Source organism: Saccostrea echinata, unplaced genomic scaffold, assembly GCF_033153115.1.
Source record: "Saccostrea echinata isolate AGI-Se365-2 ecotype Australia unplaced genomic scaffold, CSIRO_AGI_Sech_v1 ptg000001l, whole genome shotgun sequence".
NCBI lineage: Eukaryota > Metazoa > Mollusca > Bivalvia > Ostreida > Ostreidae > Saccostrea > Saccostrea echinata.
In genome coordinates, this window is record NW_026889750.1 from 24,089,795 (window position 1) to 24,112,181 (window position 22,387).

Below are 22,387 nucleotides of genomic sequence, written 5' to 3' on the forward strand. Positions count from 1 at the left end.
ATTTAAAGGAAAGAGGGCTGACTAATTATCAAACATGTTGTTGGGAGAGGCGTTGATCGTTTATTAGTATGAGCATTGACACCACGAACAATGGCGGAGTAAGACCAAACTGACCAGGAGAAGAGGACTTTTATAACTGACCTTTGATTCAAGAAGGGTACATTATTTATCTGAATCTGCGGTTTTTAGTTTTTTAAAGTTGTAAAATCAAGGCTAAATCACTTTTTTAAATATCCGAAGAGTGAAACCTGTATTTCGGTGACATTTCCGGCCCACATAATAGGCATATTCTGAACGATTCGACTTCGTCCTGAGACTGTTCTCCCCTCAAACATTGGCCCGATTGTGAGCAGAGTTTCCTCAATGTGTAGTATAATTTTGACACATATAAATTCAGTATATTCACCTGGTTTTATTTTGCAATGAAACTTTTAACGAAGAACAATATTTTTAAAAGTTAATTTCTTAATCCTTGTCCTTTGTGAATGTGTGTTTCTTCAAACATGCAAGTAATATTTCAGTTATGCAGTGATTTTCCTTTCCTTCATAAGGGAAGAATTCCAGGGTCTAAAATTAGCTGCAGATCTGTAGCTCACTGGTCTGAAAAAATTGGGATGGACGACCGGAGAGCTACAGTGCCACCCATTGAGAAAATTGTTACTTAATGCACACAAAAAAGTGAGCTGTTTCACAATTTATTTCTTCTTATATTTCCGCAGCTAGGTAGAATGTTCTATCATTAAAATGATATTGTCCTATGGACCTGGTTTAACGATAGAATTCATTCCATGTTATTGTATTGGCAATGTAGCAAAATAAACACTGGCGATAACTTGAACTCTGTGCATTTTCTACGAACAATCCAGAGAGTTCCGAATGTCTACATGCCCTTTAAATTTGAAGCGAGGAAAAATATTGAGAAAATGAGTTGAATTTTATATAATATATAATATGGATTATTTTTTAGGTTAAAAGGCATATGCAATCTCAAGAAAGGTTTGTTATGATTAATTTGTAGTTATTTTCAGTGGAACTCCATTTATATTCTTCAAAATCAATTCGGAGCGGATCCGCTCTGATTTGCTACATTGCAGGTATATGGGACGTATTCTAACTGTGGTGAGGGTTTGTCTCAAGACACAGTTAGACTATTCTAACTATTTCAATGCCATCTCAAAATATTACTGTGTGTTTCTAACGCATTCTTAAAATATTTCCACTACAAAACATTCCCCAAAACTGTTATTAATAGCCCTCCTGGTCCTGAAATTGAGACCATCGAAAATTTCGCCGATTTATCGCCAAACCCCCTAACTCCATCACTACCCTTACTCCGCTTTAGGGAAACTCCGCTCTGTTTGTAAACAAATGCGTTTCTGATGTCATTTTTTTTATGTGCTGAAAATCTACAATCAAATGCCAAGAAATTTTTAGTCATCTTCAAGAATGCGTCAAAAATAAATAATATTTATACATAATGTATTGTATCTATCATATTTTAAGTGAAATCAGTAAGTACTTTTTCCTTTATGAGCTATTCCATCGATACCTCCGACATGTGCGTCAATATGCTCATTTTTACATGTCAGTCATATTCATGAAGGTTTTTGCCAAAGGATTAATATGACATACCATATTGAATACGGCTAAAAATATTTTATTTTTCATTTCAACTTGCACGTTGGAGATAATGTAGCCTGACGTTATTACTTGTAATTTACGTTACCATTATTTTTTCTGTTGTTGATACTTTTCCTTAAATACAATTAAATACTATTTTAAATCTTCTAAACTAGTTTTCTATGTTTACAAGTTTAAGATGAAGGGAGAAAAAAGTAAACTGGAAAAAAATTTCTAATTAATACGTTGACATACTGTAGATGGCCCTGGTGACGGAGTTAGGGTTCTTTGGTCGTAATGTACATGGATGTGATACACATTTTATTTATAGTAGTTTTGTATAAGCCCAATAACTTAATTTTTTAAAATAGTTCTGGAAACAATGTTTAAGTTCATTACTAAGTGTAGCAAACAAGAAACAAATCAAAAAATAATTTAGTGAGTAACCTGGTGTGTTTTCCGCTTATGGTGACAGAGTTTTGGTAGTAGGAGATATACTGCCATTTTGGATGGCAAGATAATTCGGTCCAATGCACTTTGTACATGACTTATCATACAGTTTTGTCATGGAAGAAGTAAAAGAATGTGATAGGAACACACAGTAATATTTTTAGATATACGGAGAAATAAATTGAGAAACTGTGCACTTTTTTATGCACTATAAATAAAATTATACACTTTTTTTCAATGGGTGGCACTATAGCTCTCTGGTCTTCCTTTCCATTTTTTTTATTCAGACCATTGAGCTACAGATCTGCAGCTAGGTCTAAATTTAGCTTACTGTGTTCTCCCAATGAGTGCCCACACCCCACTGATTTTCAGACTGAAAGAAGGTACCACCCTTCTCAAACTGGTTGACTCACTACGGAGTATAATAAGTTGATGGTGTGTCAGTTGGGTGAGCGCAGGTGTGTATTCAGGGTTCTCCACAAGGGGTTTTACATGGTTACATTATCTAACAAAGAATGATTTATCTACATTATCTATTAAACAAATGTTAAATTAAAGTGAGTTTATTTTTTGTGAACTTCTATTGTTACCGCAAGAACATTGTTTGTGGCTAGATGCAATTCTCAAATGATTGTGGGTCCAGAGGCAGTCTATGCAGAAGACATCGGACTGTTGGACCTGACCGCTGTATAGTGCCTCAGGTCCGATGCTTCATTTTTTACAACGGACCAGAATGTCTGATGTCTCAGTGTCCAGTTTTGAGTTTTACTATTTTGACATGGAGTCATAAAAATGTTTGCTTTAAGAATATTGCACAAATCCAAGTGTGTAAATGAGTGTGATTAAAACCTCATGGACTGTAAGATTTTCTTGGTTCTGCATTTTCACGTGTTTCACTTTCTTAGGTCTTTTGGTCTGACAAAATTAAGTTTGGTCCTGTGTGTTCCTCAAGTATGCAGGAGGAATGTCCTGTGTGACCCAAAAAAATTTGCACAGACTGCAGTGATTTGATACTGAGGAAAAAACTTCAGTTGGATCAATATGCAAAGTCCAAATTTTCCCATCACCCAGGCGTTCCTTGAAGAGCTCGCAAATAAGTTGATTTATATCTTAAAGCAGTATAGATGGTGCCAAAAATATCTAAACATAATTATATTATTTCTAATCGGAATCTTCACATTAATATTGTGTGAATAATAATAAAGCCAAAAGGGGTTCAAATTTTGTCAAGCCCAATGCCATACTAACTTATTCCAGATTTGAAGTTGACAACTAAAAATGCCTGAAGTTTGAAGCACTTTCATAATAGTAATATTGTTCATACACAAATATAATGTCACCAGTTTTAGAATTGAACACTAATTTTAATGATTTAGTTATATCCTAGGCATTTTCCATTTTATTGAACTTGAATATTTACATTAGATAACTAACATGACTATTAAAAGATGCTAATTTGGAGACTTAAAAATGTTTCCAATTAGAGATTGATGGTGATGACTCTAGTTTCTAGACAATTTACATGGAGGCTTGATAGCCATGGTCTGCAGGGTTTGAAATTAATAGTCACCCACTCGCAATTTGCGACTAATGTTCCATGTGGGCGACTTAAAATTACGTTCAAGTTGCCCACATGGCGATTAGAAAATTTATGATAATAAATATTTGTTTTTCAATTCTGTCCGAATGTTTTGTATTTTTCTCTTGAAAAATTTCGTAATCAGTAATCAGTATAATTGCCCGTAAGAAGTACTTATACATAAAGTGTCTAAGTGATTGTGTCGGGCACAATGTGGCATCGATGGGTCAGTGAGCCCAAGAAACGAAAAAGTACTGTTGTTATTTGTGAATGAAAACATGCTATGTGCTCTATATATGATATTGAATGATCATATCAATCTTCATAAACAGAAGAGTTCCACTTCAAATTTAGATAAGTCGTGCATAGTGTTACAATGGAAAGAAACACGAAGCACATGATTAAAAAAAAAAAAAAAACAAGAGGCCCAGGGGCCACATCGCTCACCTGAGCACTATGGCTAGGAAAAAGCAGAAATCAGTTCAGTGTTGAAAGGTTGAAAAGTTTAGATATAAAAGTGGTGGGGGGGGGGGGGGGGGGGGGGCATGAATTGAACAAATCTGAATCTACATTACCTGAGGATGCTTCCATTTAAATATGACCAATCATGGCTTTGCTGTTGTTGAGTAGAAGATTTTTAAAGATTTTTCCTATGTATTTCTATGTGAAACTTTGATCACCCATTGTGGCCCCACCCTACCCCCAAGGGTCATGTTTGAACAAACTTGAATCTACACTATCTAAGAATGCTTCCATATAAATATGACCAATCATGGCTTTGCTGTTCTTAAGAAATAGTTTTTTAAAAAGATTTTTACTATGTATTCCTTTGTAAAACTTTGATCGCCCATTGTGACCCCACCCGACCTCCGGGGGTCATGATTTCAACAAACTTGAATCTACACTACCTGAGGATGCTACAATATAAATATGACCAAGCATGGCTTTGCTGTTCTTGAGAAGAAGATTTTTCCTATATATACCTATGTAAAACTTTGATCGCCCATCGTGACCCCACCCTACCCCCAAGGGTCATGTTTGAACAAACTTGAATCTACACTATCTAAGAATGCTTCCATATAAATATGACCAATCATGGCTTTGCTGTTCTTAAGAAATAGTTTTTTAAAAAGATTTTTACTATGTATTCCTTTGTAAAACTTTGATCGCCCATTGTGACCCCACCCGACCTCCGGGGGTCATGATTTCAACAAACTTGAATCTACACTACCTGAGGATGCTACAATATAAATATGACCAAGCATGGCTTTGCTGTTCTTGAGAAGAAGATTTTTCCTATATATACCTATGTAAAACTTTGATCGCCCATCGTGACCCCACCCGACCCCCGGGGGTCATGATTTCAACAAACTCAAATTTACACTACCTGAGGATGCTTCCGTGTAAATATGACCAATCATGGCTTTGCTGTTCTTGAGAAGAAGACTTTTAAAGATTTTTCCTATATATTCCTATTTTAAACTTTGATCGCCCATTGTGGTGCCACCCGACCCCCGGGGGTCATGATTTGAACAAACTTGAATCTACACTACCCGAGGATGCTTCCACATAAGTTTCATATTTTCAAGCACAGTGGTTCTTGAGAAGAAGATTTTTTAATGATGCCATTAATTTTTCACGAATTCATAATTATCTCCCCTTGGAAGAAGGTGTGGCCCTTCATTTGAACAAACTTGAATCCCCTTTACCCAAGGAAACTTTGTGGCAAGTTTGGTTGAAATTGGCCCAGTGGTTCTAGAGAAGAAGTCGAAAATGTGAAAAGTTTACAGACTGACAGACAACTAGACATACGGACTACAGACAAAATATGATCAGAAAAGCTCACTTGAGCCTTCGGCTCAGGTGAGCTAAAAACGAAAAATGGGGTTGTTGTTTTTATATTCAATAGAAGGTGTGATAATCTGTGGGCGAATAAATTTTGATGTGGGCCCCAGAATTGCAAGGTTCAGTAGCCCAAATGGCTATCAAGGATTACAAGTTAGTTTAAAACCCGGGTCTGATGCCAAAACATCATGTCCGATCTGCACAAACTTTCTTTATTCAGAATTTTAAAGTCTTCTAAATTATATCCAAATTCTGTTTGAACATAGAACAAAATATTAGTGATACATGTATAGTACTTGTCTGTTATCTTCACTGGGAAGAAAGTCATATGATGACACTACTTTAATAGATAACCTAGGCATTTCGAGTTTCATTGTTCTTTTTCATTTTGTAGTATTTTCTTTTTTTTTTTACAGGTTCATGTTCAATTAAATTCTGGACATAGTCATCACTCCATTTGATTTTGTAAATTTTACACAACTTACATCATGTTGTCCAACTGTTACCAGAAGTTCTACACTAACCAGATCCACTCCAGCTCACTGCTCTATCAGCTGTCTACCATGTGGAAAAGCCAAGTCCTTTGTGATGCTGTCATCAGATCAGGCTCCACTGTTATCAAAGTAAATGATCTCCTATCACAGTTTCGTTAATGTTTGACATAACTTTGGTCATACATTCAGAGGGTAACGGTAAATACTATGAAGGATCAGGGAAAAAAGGGTGGTTGAGCTACTTGAAATAAATTTTCTACTTTTTAATAAGTCCTGTCATAGGTGGAATTCAGTGATGACTAATGAATAGCAAAGATTTACAAATCTTGAACTTATATATTCATATACATGTATATATACTTTGGTGGTAATAAGATGAATTTCTTTTAGAATTTATACATGTATCTCTTGACAATAATGTTGAAGGGAATATCCTGTTCCAATGTTGATATGTTATTATTCATGCTTAATGATACAGTGTAGTCTCTCTGTGCCTACCATATGGATTAACATGAACTATTCTTTCTTACAGGCCCATCGTGTAATTTTAGTAGCTGCTTGCCCTATGTTACAGTCCATGGAAAAGTCTTCAATAGGTTCCCATCTGGAGGTCCGTCTGGCATCAGACATCGCAGCAGATTCCATAAACACATTCCTACAATATCTGTATGAAGGCTTTATGATGTTAACTGAGGAGAATTGTAAAGAAGTGGAGAAAATCGCCAGATTGCTACAGGTTGATAGTGTGATCAAGTGTTGTGCAGACTTCAGTAAGTGTGTTAGCTTAAAAACAGGGACTGGAAACTTTAGTAATGAACAGTATCGCTATACATTCCATGACATGATAGAGTTCCGCCATGTTAGATCTTCAGACTTACAGAAAACAGTGCAGGACAAACTAAAGAGGCCATCCACAGATTTCCTCAGAGCCGGGAGCCCAAGCACAAAGAGACCCAAGCATTTCAGGATGGGAAGCCCCTCAGATATATCAGTGATTGCAGATAGGTTATCGATGGCTCAGAGTTACGCACAGCAAGAAAAACAAGTGAATCACTCTGGTGCTGTGAACTCTAGTCAAAGATCTAATGGTAGTTCCCAGAAACAACCTGTGTTCCCTGTAGAGATAGTGGAGGACAGTATAGAACTTGTTCAGACAGAGGTCAACCCTGACACAAATACTATTAGTGTGGATGAAGCAGTGTCTGTAGGAATTGCCAGTCAGATAGACAATTCTTCTGATTTACAGGTCATTGACATATCAAAAGATAAATCAAACCACCCAAGTGCTAGCAACAATAGTGCAGCCCATTCCCACCATCCACATGATTCCATAACTGTAAATCCTCTGGAAAACTTTGCCAACACAGATGGTGCTTTGTCGAATCTGAGAGATTCTTCATTTCCTCCACCTCTGACTTCTCATCGAACATTATCTACATCCTCATCTAGACAAACTGAAGACGTACCCACTCTGCGTAGGTCAAAAGCAACTGAAAGACCTCCTGATTCCTTGCCTTTACAAGCCATGCAGCATTTGACCAGGTCTTCAAATTCTTCCCTAGTTCCTAGCAGTCCTGTACAGTCAAGTCAAGATATTCAGGGGGGCAGATCAATGTTTACAACTTCTGTTACTTCAGAGAGGGGCAGTAAGTCAGGCAGGGCTGGTGCTTCCCAGACAAATGATGGAAGGAAAGAAAAAAGGTACATAGTTGTTTAACATTGCAAACCAAGGGTTCAAAATTTTCTGAATACTGTCTTCCTTAAGAAATACAGTAGAAAATGCAAAGCTAGGAAAAATTTTTTAAAATGCTTTATGATTTAATTAAAAAATTAATAAGAACCAAAATTTTTTGCCATCCAATTCATAAGGGCTGGGACGATACAACTTTTTCTATATCAATATGTATCACGATATTTGAGTCACGATACGATATGTATCCCGATATGTCGAATTGATTACAAAATGTTTTCTTTTTTTATTAAAATGAACGAAACATTTCTTCACAAATAAGAAATAATTTATTCTAAGAAGCTGTATATCTGTTGTAAAACAAAATCATTTTACACAAGTGGTATTAATTATTATGTATTTCATAATTAATATTTATATTTAGCATATTTATTTTATATAATTAACCCAAAATGTTAAGTACATATATATATATAAATAAATATATATATATATATATATATATATATATATATATATATATATATATATATATATATATATATCTATCTAACAAAGAAAAACATGTTAGAAATCTTTTGACGATATATCGATATTTCCTCATATGTATCGATATGCGTATCACCCTCACATTGTATCGATATTATCGATATCTCGATATATATCGTCCCAGCCCTACAATTCGTAAAAACTGAAATTAAAGTTCTCTCTATGTATGTATTACATTTATATCTAATGTGTAGGATCTGAAAATTTTAATGAATTACATGTATTGTAATTTTTTATTAATGATTTCATTAATTTCCAGCTCTCTGCAAGGTGAACCTGATCTCAGTATTGTAAAGAGTGAGACTATGGACAATGACAGCACACCTGGAGGACTTGAGATGTATGTGGACTCACTAGATGAACCTCATGACACGGGTCAGCGAGATTCGGAGGCGGACGACACAGAAGGTGATGTCACGGGTGACTGGAACAAAGAGGATTTATCAATGGAGGGAAACATTACTGGTGACCAAACAATGTGGGTGGATCCAAATTTCAAAGGTTAGTATTGTTTCAGGTTAGAAGAAAAACAGCTTGAATTGTTGCCACAAAGTAGCAGTTACCAGTATATGTAATGTGCTTAATGCATTGGATCTAAAAAGATTTTAACCATTGACATTTTGTTTTATTTTTAAAAGGGAGGGGGGACTAAATTTTTGGTAGCAAGACCATGCTGTTTTAGAATTATTCACACATGTATATTAACATTTCTCTGCACTTTACACATTCTATTATTAGTCAACTTTTCCTCATTAGTCAACCTTTCTCATTCGATCTCAGTAGAATTTGTTCAAATTTATTCATTGCTCATTGTATATAACATATAGAGTTGCTGTTGAATGCATAAAGTTAAAAATGTCTGTTATTATCAGATTGACAGAGTATGATTTTATGTATAAACAGTTGTACTGATGCTGTCCTATAGTTAAACTAGAGTTTATTATATGTAATATTCATCTTTTTAGTGCTGTCTTTCAACTCTTAGTGATATTTCTCAATCATGCACTTTTCACTCTGTGAAACCTTTAGGAGTAGTTATGGAGTAACAAACACTTTTTGTGCTATTGCATGGGTGAAATTGTTTGCATACTGGACACAAGTTGAGAAAGATGTAACTGGATTTTGAATTCTGTACATGTACTTGATTTAGCCGATTCAAACTGCAGCACATGTGTTGGCCATGGATTAATTACCGGGGTAATACAGTCATAAAGTATTCTTGTCTGTATTTAAAATTCATGACAGTTGTGGGAATTCAAACTTAGGAGATGATCATGAACTTGCTCTACAGGAGCCAACATATGAATTAAATAAATACCAAGGAACCGCAGGTGGGGGATGAGGGTGGGGATTGTGTCCCCCCACTAATATTGCCAATTTATAGTATACTATGGAAAACACTGGTACTTTATGCTTGTGTCCCCTCAATAATAATGTCTGATGACTTTTTTAAAATTTTTTGATTGTCATGGAATATATGCTTGGTAGGTCCCAGGGTTGGCAAAAAAGCGGGAAATACTCATATTTCCCAGTACAGTGGGAAATACTGGTAATTCCCGGGAATTACTGGTATTTCCCGGGAAATACTGGGAAATAAGAAATAGCTACATATTTTTAACTTTATTCATATTTGCTTAGGTATAGACATGTAGTACCACTTATTGGCTGAGATACCAACCTTTATGATTTTCCCAGATTTGAAAATTTCTGGTTTCCTAGTCTTTCAATTTAAATAATCATAACACAGTATACTCTTATACTAGTCATGAATGCCATTGTTTCTTGCTTAAGTCAGATGTAGTCTATATAGGTCCATGAAATGAACTTAAAGATTCCATTTGTTTTTATTTATATAACTAAAGAAGGATCTAAGAAAATTGTCAAGTGTAGAATACTGTGTAAATATCAAACCTAAGAAGAAGCCTTTCAGTAATCTACTCAGGCAATTATCTCTCAAATCAGGATCTCAAAACTGTCCAGAGTCAATTAGTTCAAACAACATGATTGATTGTAATAACTACAGTGTTTATAGAAGGATTAAAACAAGTTTATTATCAGGTGACTAGTATGTTCTTGGAGTTGTAATTAATAAAATTAATAATTTTACTAAACTGAAAAGAAACTTCAGTTTTGTTCATAAAATACAATTAGGGAAACATGTTTTGCTACAAATGCATATGGGTAGGGGACCTTGCTGGAATAGTGATATATACTAAGTATGTTAAATTGCAGTTTGAGACATATTCAATTTCATTCATCTTCTGTTTTTATGTTCATTTTATTTCTGAATTTTGTATAAGATGAAATGAATTAAAGAAATAAAATCTTAAATTGACAGTACGGCGCATCTCATCAAAAAACTGAATAGACAAAATTTTCCGACAAGATTTGGAATTTTTTTACTACTCATAAATGTATAAACTTTCAGAAAATTACAACTTTTACAATTAAATAATTTGGATTATTTCATTAAAATTAATAGTTATTTATGGGACGTAAATATATACATCGCAACGTGTTCGGGGTTCCACATTCCATGCTATGCACGCATGCGTAGTTTTCATAAACAAAACAGCATGGTTAGAGAGGGAATCCCGGTAGGCCTGCTACATTGACAAAGTCGACCAAAAAGAAAAAGAAACTGAAAATAGAACTTGAAAAAGCAACTTTCCTGACTAAAATTTAGTTTGGGGATTAATAAAATCGCTGGATAAGGAAGAAACGGGAACTCGGCGACACTCACGCAGGGCTCTCGAAGGTTCTATTCGACAGGTTTGTTGATACTAGTTATCATTTCTCATTTTTCCATTGCTTTCAAAGAAAAAAATAGTGTAAACTCAACATAAAAAATACATTTTTGACTTATAAACATTGTTGCCATTTGAAATGCTAATTTTTTTTAACTGTGCAGAAAAATATTTAGTATGACATTTGCCGCGATAACGTATGATTAGTTGGCTTTTCCTTTCTCGGACCCCAATACAGAAAACGTAAACATTTGTACTTTTAATTCTGTTAAATTCGCCTGAATGCAGACTAAAATCTTTACGATCATTATTTTAGATTATTTTATCAGAAAGTTATGATAATTTGTGTTTTTGAAAATTGCTTTCACCTAATATTCATTACAACTGTAAACTCTACAGTGTAGGCACGTGCCGTTTTAGAATTCACGTGGTACAAATAAACAGATCTAAGATTGCTCCAGTTCGTACGACCCTTGATTTTCCGGCAGATTCTAATTACGTTAATTTTGTTTGAGTAGAGAATATTTCTGTTTCTCAAACTGCTTACATCAACTTTATACCTTATTTCTTAATGACATATTGGGTAAATTTGGATGATAAAGCACACATTTTGGAGCCGTACTGTCGCTTTAAATTTTGTATTTCCCAGTATTTCCCAGCTTAGAGAAAATTTGTAGTATTTACCAGGATGGGAAATACCGGTATTTACCACTGGTAATTCCCACCACTGGTATTTCCCGGCCAACCCTACTAGGTCCCCTCAACTGAAAATGTTTGGTAAAGGACCCCCCCCCCCCCCCCAAAAAAAAAAAAAACAACACACACACACAAAACTGAAATTGCTTCCTGTGGGCCTGAAACACACAGTAAATGTATTTGATCTGTTATCAACAGGTAGAGCCCCCCCCCCCCCCCCCCCTCAAATACATTAATGCTCAAAGTACTTTATAATGTGTGTTCTTATTACACTCCAGATATCTACATTATCATAGCATGTGTTTAAATCATTCTTAAATACTTTCAGTTTCAATGTGCATTCAGACTATAAGCAATTAATGAACCATACAGCATGCTGTTTTGCAAACAACTGGATTCACTTTCCTCTCTTAATTATTATTTAATAGCATAAACTAAAAATACTCATTAACATTTTATCTTCAAATACAAATGTTCAAAAGTGATCTTGATTGAAAATTTGCAATTTTCGAAATTTATTTCAAATCAAAATCAGCTTAAATTTTTTAAAGTTATCAAAATAAAAATACAATTTTTTGCATGATTTTTTTTTTTTAATTCTCTGCTAAATCCAAAAGTTTGGTCTAAAACGTAGAGCTATTTCTGCTTCCAGGTAAGAATGAAAACGATTGGGGAGAAGCAGGGATAGAAAGTGAATCCAGTGATAGCTTCCCTGGACATTATTTGAAAAGGTTGCCAGGCTCCAAGAAACGTGCTTGTGTTTACTGCAGCATGCGCAATACTAAACACAAACTAGGCTGGCCTGTGAAATCGCATTATGTCTGTTCCGAGTGCGATGTTGCATTGTGCAGAGCGGGTCAAGCATGCTTTCAGGGCTACCATAAACTGAGATCATGCAACCCAGAATTATCTCATGAAGATTTGAAAAGAAAATATAAATATGGGAACTTCACATTCTAAGATAATTTAACAAAAGTATGCTATTCAAAAAAAAATTGATATACCTGTCAATGTATTTACCATTTACGTCATACTGACTTTACTGAAAATTTTCGCAAGGCATATGTAACTTAAAAGGAATGTACATGAATGATAATTACATGTTTGTCAAAAGTAATTTGTGCAGGTAGCATTTGTTGATGCCATATCAAAAAGTATTAAAATGTTGAACAATGTACCATACATTTTAATAAACATTCTATTTGAATCTCACAACATTGGTTGAAACATTTTTCTTTGGTATTGAGAGTAATGTCTCAAAGCACAAGAGTGTATAGCTGCTGGTCGTATATGTAAGAGCACCGTTTGTGAGCCTTTTCACATATCATGACTGAAATAAATTAATAAATAATCAGCCATTAAAATCCACACATGAAATATACACAATTCAAGGGTTATGGTACATCTTCTTTTATACAAAGCAATCACACTAAACAATAGCATAAATAAAAAGAAATTTCATCATTATACTTTTCCATTATTGTATTCCCTGGAAGTGAGGTTCATCACTGACAATAACTAGGGGGGAAAAAAAACAAACATGAAATTGTGCAGTGTTGTATGCCAATGTCATTACTGGGTATGTGTGAAAGAATTGGTCTGAAAATGAAAATATCAAAGATTTGATTATTTGCTTAAAAAAAAAAAAAAAAAAAAAAAAAAAAAAATTGCAGAAAGCAAGAAGAGGAAATGTATTCTGCTAATTGAACATTTTTGTCTCTTTTGAAAAAATAAAATTTGTAAACAACTAAATATATTCTATGCAGCTTGCAGTTTATTACCTTTAAAGTTTTCAATGAAAGCTTCAAGCAAAAATTGACAAGAAACCATGCTAAGCTTTTGTGTATGGAAGCTTTCCATGTTGTGTGTGTGTCTTCTGAGCCATGCTCTGTAATGAAACTCTTTCTCTTGTCTCTTGCAGAGCATGGTTGGATAAGCACACCACATCGGGCAACAGAGGTTCTCACCCAACTGGCAATGTATGCAGCTCCACCTAGTGGTGGACTGACCCCCATAGAACCCCCACCTCTTTCTGTGTATGTCACGCCACCAAACGGAGGCAGTAGCAGACGCAAAAAGAAAAAGCATTATGAACCTGTAATTGATTTCAAAGAGAGTGTAATTGGTAAGGAGGATGACAAATCCTTGGATGATTCAGTATCTGCTGATGGTGAATTGATGTCGGCCAGCAGTCTTGTGTCCACAATGACTGAAAACGAGTTTGCTCAACTGTCAAGTATGATCCCTTCGTTCAGTGATGTAAGTGTCCATTGCACTGAGAGTTTGCAAGGCAAGCAAAAGAACTGTGTCCTCTGCAAGTATTTGGGCAGAAAGACCAACGAGGGGCTCCTAAAGGTTAGAACCAGAGCCAAGTGTAACGCCTGTGATACCCCTTTATGCAAAGGACCACCAAGGAACTGTTTCCGTGACTTCCACGAATTGTACAAGAAATTCAAATTTCCTGACTTAAAGTGGAGTCATGCTTCAGTGTATCAGTACCCAGGAAGAGGAGCAAATGCTCGATTTATCATCACTCCAGATGTAAACGACAGTCTTCCTCCACAGTGACAAAACTATCATAGGTTACAAGATGAAAGTTGTTTTTATTCAAGAGAAATTTTATCAATGAAACTAAGGTTGTACTGAGAGTAGGTAATTGATCAGTGTGCACCAGAAACTTTTTACAGCATTAGACCATCTTGGCTAGAAGTAGGCTTTAGTGATAATCTGGCATCATTTTGTACTTTACAGCAGTACATGTATGTGTAACTTGTAAAATTCTATAGGTAAAAGGTATAGAAAACAAAACAGAAAAGAACTGTGAAGTGTTTGTTCATATTGATGATAATTCAAAGAAAATCACTTGTCAGCATCATAAAAACTACTGCTGACCTCCTTTTTGGATCAAAATTTGATTAGAAGTTTTGGTGCAGACTGACTGATTATGACTTAAGACGAGGCTGCTCATTATATATGCATGTACTTGTTTTTTGTTTTTATCATGTTATTCCTTGGTGTTGGTTATATTGGTTATATTTTAAAATATTTATCATTATTTGAAATGCCTGACTTGCTCTGCATGATGAGGAATAAATTCAGGTGTCTTTTTTTTGCTGATCATTATACATTTTTCCTTGATCTTCTTTGTGAAATATGACATGACTTGAAAAAAAATATTGTACTTTGTTAAATTTAAGGTTCACAAGTTCTGCAGTGCAATATTACTTATCAGTGTTCACAACAAATTAACTTTGGTATGTTCCTGTATGAATGTGAGAAAATTAAACCTGAAGTATCATTTATACAAACTATACTGATGGAGTATAGATGTATGCAAGTTATTTATTTTAACAGTGTATTTCTTTTTATTTTTGAAATGCATCATTTAGAACAGACTTATGAACTAAAAATGTACACTTATAATTATAATTGTAAGTACTTCTAACTTTATACAAATGTTATGTAGATTTTTACAACAAAACTTTGGTGATGAAGGACAGAGATAATTTACCTTAATTAATGGCAGTGGACAAGTAATCTGTTCGTTCATTGAACATTCACCAACTACCCACCTAGAACTCTGTTCTAAAATTTTGATTACATACTTTTTAGCTCACCTGAGCCGAAGGCTCAAGTGAGCTTTTCTGATCAAAATTTGTCCGTTGTCTGTCGTTGTCGTCGGTGTCGTCGTCGTCGTTGTAAACTTTTCACAATTTCATCTTCTTCTCCAGAACTACTGTGCCAATTACAACCAAACTTGCCACAAAGTATCCTTGGGTGAAGGGAATTCAAGTTTGTTCAAATGAAGGGCCACACCCTCTTTCAAGGGGAGATAATAAAGAATTAGTGAAAAATTAATAGCATCTTTTAAAAATCTTCTTCTCAAGAACCAGAGGGCCAGGAAAGATGAAACTCATGTGTAAGCATCCTTAGGTAGTGTAGATTCAAGTTTGTTCAAATCATGACCCCTGGGGGTAGGGCGGGGCCACAATGGAGGATCAAAGTTTTACATAGATATATATAGGAAAAACCTTAAAAAAAATCTTCTCAGGAACAGCAGAGCCATGATGAGTCATATTTATATGGAAGCATCCTCAGGTAGTGTAGATTCAAGTTTGTTTAAATAATTACCCCCAGGGGTAGGGCGGGGCCACAATGGAGGATCAAAGTTTTACATAGAAATATATAGGAAAAATCTTAAAAAATCTTCTTCTCAAGAACAGCAAAGCCATGATGAGTCATTTATATGGAAGCATCCTCAGGTAGTGTAGATTCAAGTTTGTTCAAATCATGACCCCTGGGGGTAGGGCAGGGCCACAATGGACTATCAAAGTTTTGCGTAGAAATATATAGGAAAAATCTTTAAAAATCCTCTTCTCAGAAACAGCAAAGCCCTGAATGATCATATTTATATGGAAGCATCCTCAGGTAATGTAGATTCTATTTTGATCAAATCATGACCCCGGGGGTAGGGTGGGGCCACAATGGAGGATCAAAGTCTTAAATAGAAATATATAGGAAAATTTCTTCTTCTGAAGAACTGCAAAGCCATGATTAGTCATTTTGATATGGAAGCATCCTCAGGTAGTGTAGATTCAAGTTTGTTAAAATGATGACCCCCTGGGATAAGGTCGGGCCACAATGCAGGATCAAAAATTTTACATAAGAACATATAGGAAAAATATTTCTTCTCAAAAACAGAAAAGCTATGTTTAGTCATATTGATATGGAAGCATCCTCAGGTAGTGCAGATTCAAGTCTGTTCAAATGATGACCCCTGGGATAGGGAGGAGCCACAATGGGGGATCAAATTTTTACAAAGGAATATATGGGAATTTTTTTTTAAAATCTTCTCAAGTACAACAAAGCCATTTGTTATATTGACATGGAAGCATCATCAGGTAGTTTAAAATTCAAGCCCCCCCCCCCCCCCTCCCCAGTAATCTTTTCAATACTGAACTGTTTTGTGCTTTTGCCAAGGCAATGTACTCAGGTGAGCGATGTGGCCCATGGGCCTCTTGTTTGGTGGTTGTTTCGTTATCAAGATATGTAATGTGAATGACTGTTCCCCTTTTGTTAGAAGCATGTTTATTTAGTTTTAATCCACAATTTGTACTTTCCATTTGAAACATAACACTGTGTATACAGTGTACAAATGAAATAGAAGACTAAATTTGTTACCAAGGTGAAACATAAAATTGCTTCAAATGGTGTCCTAATTTAGAAGTAAGTTAACATTGAAATTAATTTCCTCACCCAATAATCACTTATATCCTTGGAAAAATGGAAATAATTTTTTAAGGGTCACCAAAGTAATTTGAAAGTGGTGTCTTAACATTTTATTTAAAAAACAACAATAAAAAAACCCTGGTATTTATTTTAAATTCATGATTTGGTACATTGAAAGAGAAATAAAAATTGACAAATTCCTCTTCATATTGTAGGATATTTACATACCAGTAACTTCAATTTCTTGCAGAATTAGCTTTTGCTAGTATTATAAGTCTCAGATTTAGAAAAAACAATCTTATTTTTTTATGAAATTTGATAAACTGTTAAACGTAGTAATATAGAGGATGGTAACAATATGTTTATTATTATGTAAGACTGAAATGGCGAAGTTTTAGTATGTGTGATACCAGAAGCTGAAATCATAATCTAGTCAAGAGAGCAACAGGTGTGCTCATATTGTAAATCAAGCAATATTTACCAAAAAAAATCTTGCATGTAAAAGAACTTTCAGTTTATTATATTATATTAAAGTATAAGCATTAGTAATAACTTAGTGTTGTCTAATAGTGTAAGATAATTCCATTGTTACTCAGGGGTTAAGGAGTATTTTGATAAATATTGCAGTAATGTTACAAGCTTTGCTATTTTTACCCTCTCCTCATTGGCAAATTAAAGGCTGGATTATTTCATTTTCATTTCAAAAAGAGAATATATTGGTAAGAAAATGATGTCCATGAATGAGTGACAGCCTAAAACAGATAATAATTACACAAGTTTTTATGGTGATAGAAATTAATTTTATACCATATTTGCTGTAGAATAGTCTTATGTTGATTATATGTTAAGCATTCCATATACAGAACATTGTCTGCCATTTGTGAAAAAGAAATTTGAAAATGAAGTATACTGCATGTTATAGTCAGATTTGTATATGTATTCATAATGATATATATAATGTAGAGAATTTATCAGCTATATTTGACAAAATGCTGTATTTGTTGATTTTAAATAAATTTTATCTATTTTTCTCTCATATTTTTTTTATTCAGGAATGAAATGCATGCATTGTCAAAGCAAGATTATCAGAATATGCAAATAGTTATCCTACATGAAAAACAGATTCCAAAAAAAACCCCACCCCTTTTGCATTTAAAAAAAAAATACTTCATATTGTTGCATGGATTGGGTTTCATTTAATCATTGAAGATACATGTAGTTTAAAGATAATGTGTGTGTTATTGGTTCAGTGGATTAATATTCGAAACCCAATTAGAGTAATAAACATTGCTGTCCTTCGAATACCATACTGCCAAAGTTAACGACATAAGTCACAGATAGCTTGATATCTGTATTAAGTGTAATAATTGTATGCCATGCCCTTGCAATATTTATTTGTTTCTGTTTTGCAGGGCATGGCGTGCTGCACTCTCAACACCACTCTGATCACTCATCCAACATCAGGTTTCCCCCTAGACATATACCAGCTTCATACTTGTCAAAAGAAAATATATCGAACGCGACAACGTCTGTTGATCACACCTTGGGTCAGATGTTTGTCAGTGGGGACTATATTAAAGGCGACACCGATATTGGGGATCATCGCCAGAGTACTGGACAAGTCCAAGTTGTGGAAATGGAGAATCAATTATCTCCCGACGACTTCTTGAAAATGCAGTCCGAATTACCTCACATGGATCAAAATCGAATTCATGTTTCGGAGAGTTTGCAAGGAAAACAAAAGTATTGCCTTGTTTGTAAGCACTTGGGTCGCAGAACTAATGATGGAACATTGGCTGTACGCACGCGCGCCAAATGTTCTGTTTGCGACATTCCGTTGTGCAAGGGCCCGCCCCGAAATTGTTTCCGAGATTTTCACGAACTGTGTCGTTTATGTAAATATCCCAGTTTGCAATGGACCCTTCTATGAAGTACTTTTTGTTCAAATTGGTGGTGGAGTTACTCGAGAATATCGTACAGTTCTTCTGTTTTTATAATTATGAGTTGATTTATATTCAAGATCAACTGTTTTGTTTCTTAGCAAAATAGCTTGACATAAAAAAAAATCCACAAAAGCTGTCATTAACAATTTAATAATTGATATTGTAATAAAACAGTAAAAATATTGAGTATGTTTAGTGTTTAAATGAAAAAAATACGGATAACAAAATGTGGTCAATCTCGTAAACTCTGTAAAAAAAATACGAAACGTGTACAGGACAAAAACACGGACCTCTGGAAACACCAGAGGTGGGATCAGGTGCCTTAAGTTAATAAGAAAGTTGTATGGCTACAGCTGGACCCTGATTTTACGCTTTTTTCATTTATCCAGACTCGGATTAAGTTTGTGTATATTTATTACCACTTTCATTTTTAGCTTAAAAAATAAAAATCTAGGAATATGTTGAAGTACATTTTGGTGCTAAATTCTATATGTATTTTAAAAGAGAGATGATGTTTCATATATACACATTTAGGTACTATCAGATTGGCAAATGCAACTTACACTCATTCAAAAACAGACTTGAATTGGAACAGGGAGGAGTAAGATTAATTCGTAGATGTGAGATAAAAAAAAGTTTTTGAATATAAAAGAAAATACATGTATATTTTATTTACTGCGTCGAAGGACTTGGTTTGATCATACGATTCCAACGAAGATGCTAAGATGAAGGACGCTTTTCTTTTCGTCTTGCAAGAAATCTGTTTTCAATCTATAGTGAATGATGGTTTTGGCATGCTTACGCAATGCATATATTGACTAGCATTTTATTTTGCTATAAGATAAAAGTGTACTTTTCCTTTTCCCATTAGGTTTGAAAAACTTTTTAGCTTACCTGAGCCGAAGGGGGCACAATATGCGATCAAGTTAGAGGAAAATTCTTCATCTAATGAACAACAAAGTCATTATTAGTCATATTGATATGTAATATCAAATACTCAGGTATTTGGATTCAAATTTATTCAGATCAGGGTCCTTGGAATAGGGTGAGGCAACAATAGGGATCGGAGTTTTACAAGGGATTATTTTAGGAATGACTCCAATTCTTGGCCAAATTATTCGAGTATAACCTGGTTTGGGTCAGTTTACGCTTTATAATCCGCGAAGCGTAAACTGACCCAAACCAGGTTATACTCAAATAATTTGGCCAAGAATTAGAGTCATTCCTTATAATTTAATTTTAAAATCATTAAATAACTATGGGTGTAAAATTTCGTTGCTTTTTATTAGTTCAAATTTGCCGCTCAATAATACAACCGTAGTAGCGGAAGTGATGGGAAGCGAGGGGAGGTAAAAACTGATACATAGGCCCACCAGCCTTGTTGTTTGTATACATGTGGTAAGATCGAATTATTGCTTGAAGTTAAAGGTTCATTTATTAAATCTGGAATTTTTCATGAATCCCGGGGACTGGAAATGAGAGGATTGTATGGATACAGATGATTCAGCTGGTTGTTAGGGGTGTGTGTCCCCATACCAAACCAGGTTATACAGAAATAATTTGTGTTCCTTTTTGGATATTAACCAATCAGAGGCTAGAATACAAACACAATTAAATTATATAGAAAGAAATCATTTCGTTGTTGTGTGGAATCGTTTTTTTTTTTAAATTATGGGCCCTTGGGTTAGGGTTTGGGCGAAATTAAAGATCCAAATTTTACTTAATGCATTTGTACAAGAAAAAATCTTCTCCAGAACGACAGGGCTATATTGATTGTATTGATATGGAAGCATCCCAAAGTTGTGTGGTTTCAACTTTGATTAAATCACAGCTCTAGCAGGGCCAGATTTGGTCCACATTATGGGGTCAATTTTTTAAAAATGAAATTAAAGAGGGAAATTTAAAAAAAAAATATCGGCAGATGAAGAGCAGCAGGGGCCAAAGTGACTCAGGTGGGCGTTGTGGCCAAAGGACCTCTTGTTAAAATTTTCAGTACCGCTGTACAATAGCTTTCGTTGATAAAAAAAATGTTTCTCAAGTATTTTCTTTCATAGCACAATATCTACAAAGTTTCAGACTGTATCCATATATTACTTCCAAAAGTATAAATACCATGCACTGAGTGTTTAACAATGTTTGCACATTAATTTGTTATTAATTTCAACATGCTTCATGTTTTGAACAGTTTCTTTATTTTTCTAAAATACTTATGTGTACTAATTTTAACGTCTTAGCAGGTCATTGACTAATTAGAGCAATCACGATTTAGCTTTCCGTGTTTGCATTCTTCATGTATTTGTGAAATAATATTTTGGCTATGATCGTGAATTCCACGTAATATACTAGTAGGCAGCTCGTACGTGTGACAAGTATGAAACTTGCTGAAATAAGTACATTTACAGAATTTTCTCTATAACTTTAAAATGTTTCAAGTATTTTGCAACACATATTTGTTTTCACTTAAAGTGTATGCATTTGAAAAGTGTTGCTTTTGTAGAAATGCCATTTTTAGAAAATTAAGAATGAAAAGAAAGATCTCTAACTCATGCAATGTATCTCATTTAAAGAAAAAGGAGGAAATGAATATTGAGATTTCATTACATTTCCAGGTTGTTCGATGAAAAAGGCAAAGAAACAGAATACTGTGATAGGTCTTGGAATTCCGAATGAAAGTCTGCATTTTCTTTCAGTTATCCACGGTTGCAAGAAATTGTGTGCGTATTGTTTATCCAACAAAATTAGGACAAAAGCGGGTTGGTTCATATACACCAAATTTAAGTGTAACTATTGTAATGTCCCTTTGTGTCAAGGACGATCTGGACGATTGTGTCATCTGTTGTATCACAAACATATGGCCGAAAATTTTGAGGATACAATAGAAGAAAAGGAAGAAATGAAACCACTTCCGGATCATCTGTTGTATCAAAAGACAGAAAACTTCGTGGATCCAGAAGGGGGACTTCCGGATCAGGAACAACTCGCTACAAGGCGAAAACACCCGAGAAAAGGACGAGTTCCCCCAATCCAGTTTACGCCTGATTCCAACAATGAACAAATTGACCTTGAGTCGGGTAATGAAGAAGATGACGACTTACTGGGTCCATTTTTGTATGACGAGACTGGTATAGAACCCGAGGGTTCCGGCAAGCCAATATAAATAATCCACAACTATGCATAGATGTTTTATATGCAGCATCGTACCAAATATAGTTAAAGAAATTTATATATATATATATAATTTAATTTTTTAAAAGACTTTATTTGTGGATTTGTTTGGTTTTTAGCTCATCTGAGCCGAAGGCTGAAGTGAGCTTTACTGATCACTTTTTGTCCTGGGTCCATCTGTCTAGCTGTCTGTCTGTCTATAAACTTTTAACATTTTCGACTTCTTCTCAAGAACCACTGAGCTAATTTCAACCAAACTTGCCAAAAAGTATCCTTGAGTGAAGGGGATTCAAGTTTGTTCAAATGAAGGGCCACGTCCTCTTTCAAGGGGAGATAAAGAATCAGTGAAAAATTAATAGCATCTTTTAAAAATCTTCTCA

At 34.7% G+C, this 22,387-nt stretch overlaps 1 protein-coding gene across 4 annotated transcripts; it reads left to right on the top strand.

The window, feature by feature from the left end:
- Positions 1 to 98: 98 nt before the first annotated feature.
- On the top strand, positions 99 to 22,054 carry LOC133187567 (zinc finger and BTB domain-containing protein 18-like). 4 transcript variants are annotated; one of them, XM_061322988.1, is made up of 5 exons: positions 99 to 157; positions 5,911 to 6,117; positions 6,521 to 7,689; positions 8,487 to 8,728; positions 21,452 to 22,054. In XM_061322988.1, the coding sequence occupies exons 2-5, from the start codon at positions 5,983 to 5,985 to the stop codon at positions 21,997 to 21,999; spliced, it is 2,094 nt and encodes a 697-aa protein (XP_061178972.1). In that variant the 5' UTR covers positions 99 to 157; positions 5,911 to 5,982; the 3' UTR covers positions 22,000 to 22,054. The 4 variants fall into 4 exon arrangements, with proteins under 4 accessions (XP_061178972.1, XP_061178963.1, XP_061178989.1 ...); XM_061322979.1 differs by lacking the exon at positions 21,452 to 22,054 and adding an exon at positions 13,592 to 17,929 and having other exon boundaries at positions 101 to 157; XM_061323005.1 differs by lacking the exon at positions 21,452 to 22,054 and adding an exon at positions 12,323 to 12,814 and having other exon boundaries at positions 107 to 157.
- Positions 22,055 to 22,387: the final 333 nt, after the last annotated feature.

Bases quoted from the DNA above. Each gene is read 5' to 3' on its own strand.
- LOC133187567 (XM_061322979.1), top strand. From the start codon at position 5,983: ATGTTGTCCAACTGTTACCAGAAGTTCTACACTAACCAGATCCACTCC. The intron at 7,690-8,486 runs GTACATAGTTGT...ATTAATTTCCAG, and splicing joins GATGGAAGGAAAGAAAAAAG to CTCTCTGCAAGGTGAACCTG. The intron at 8,729-13,591 runs GTTAGTATTGTT...TGTCTCTTGCAG, and splicing joins GGTGGATCCAAATTTCAAAG to AGCATGGTTGGATAAGCACA.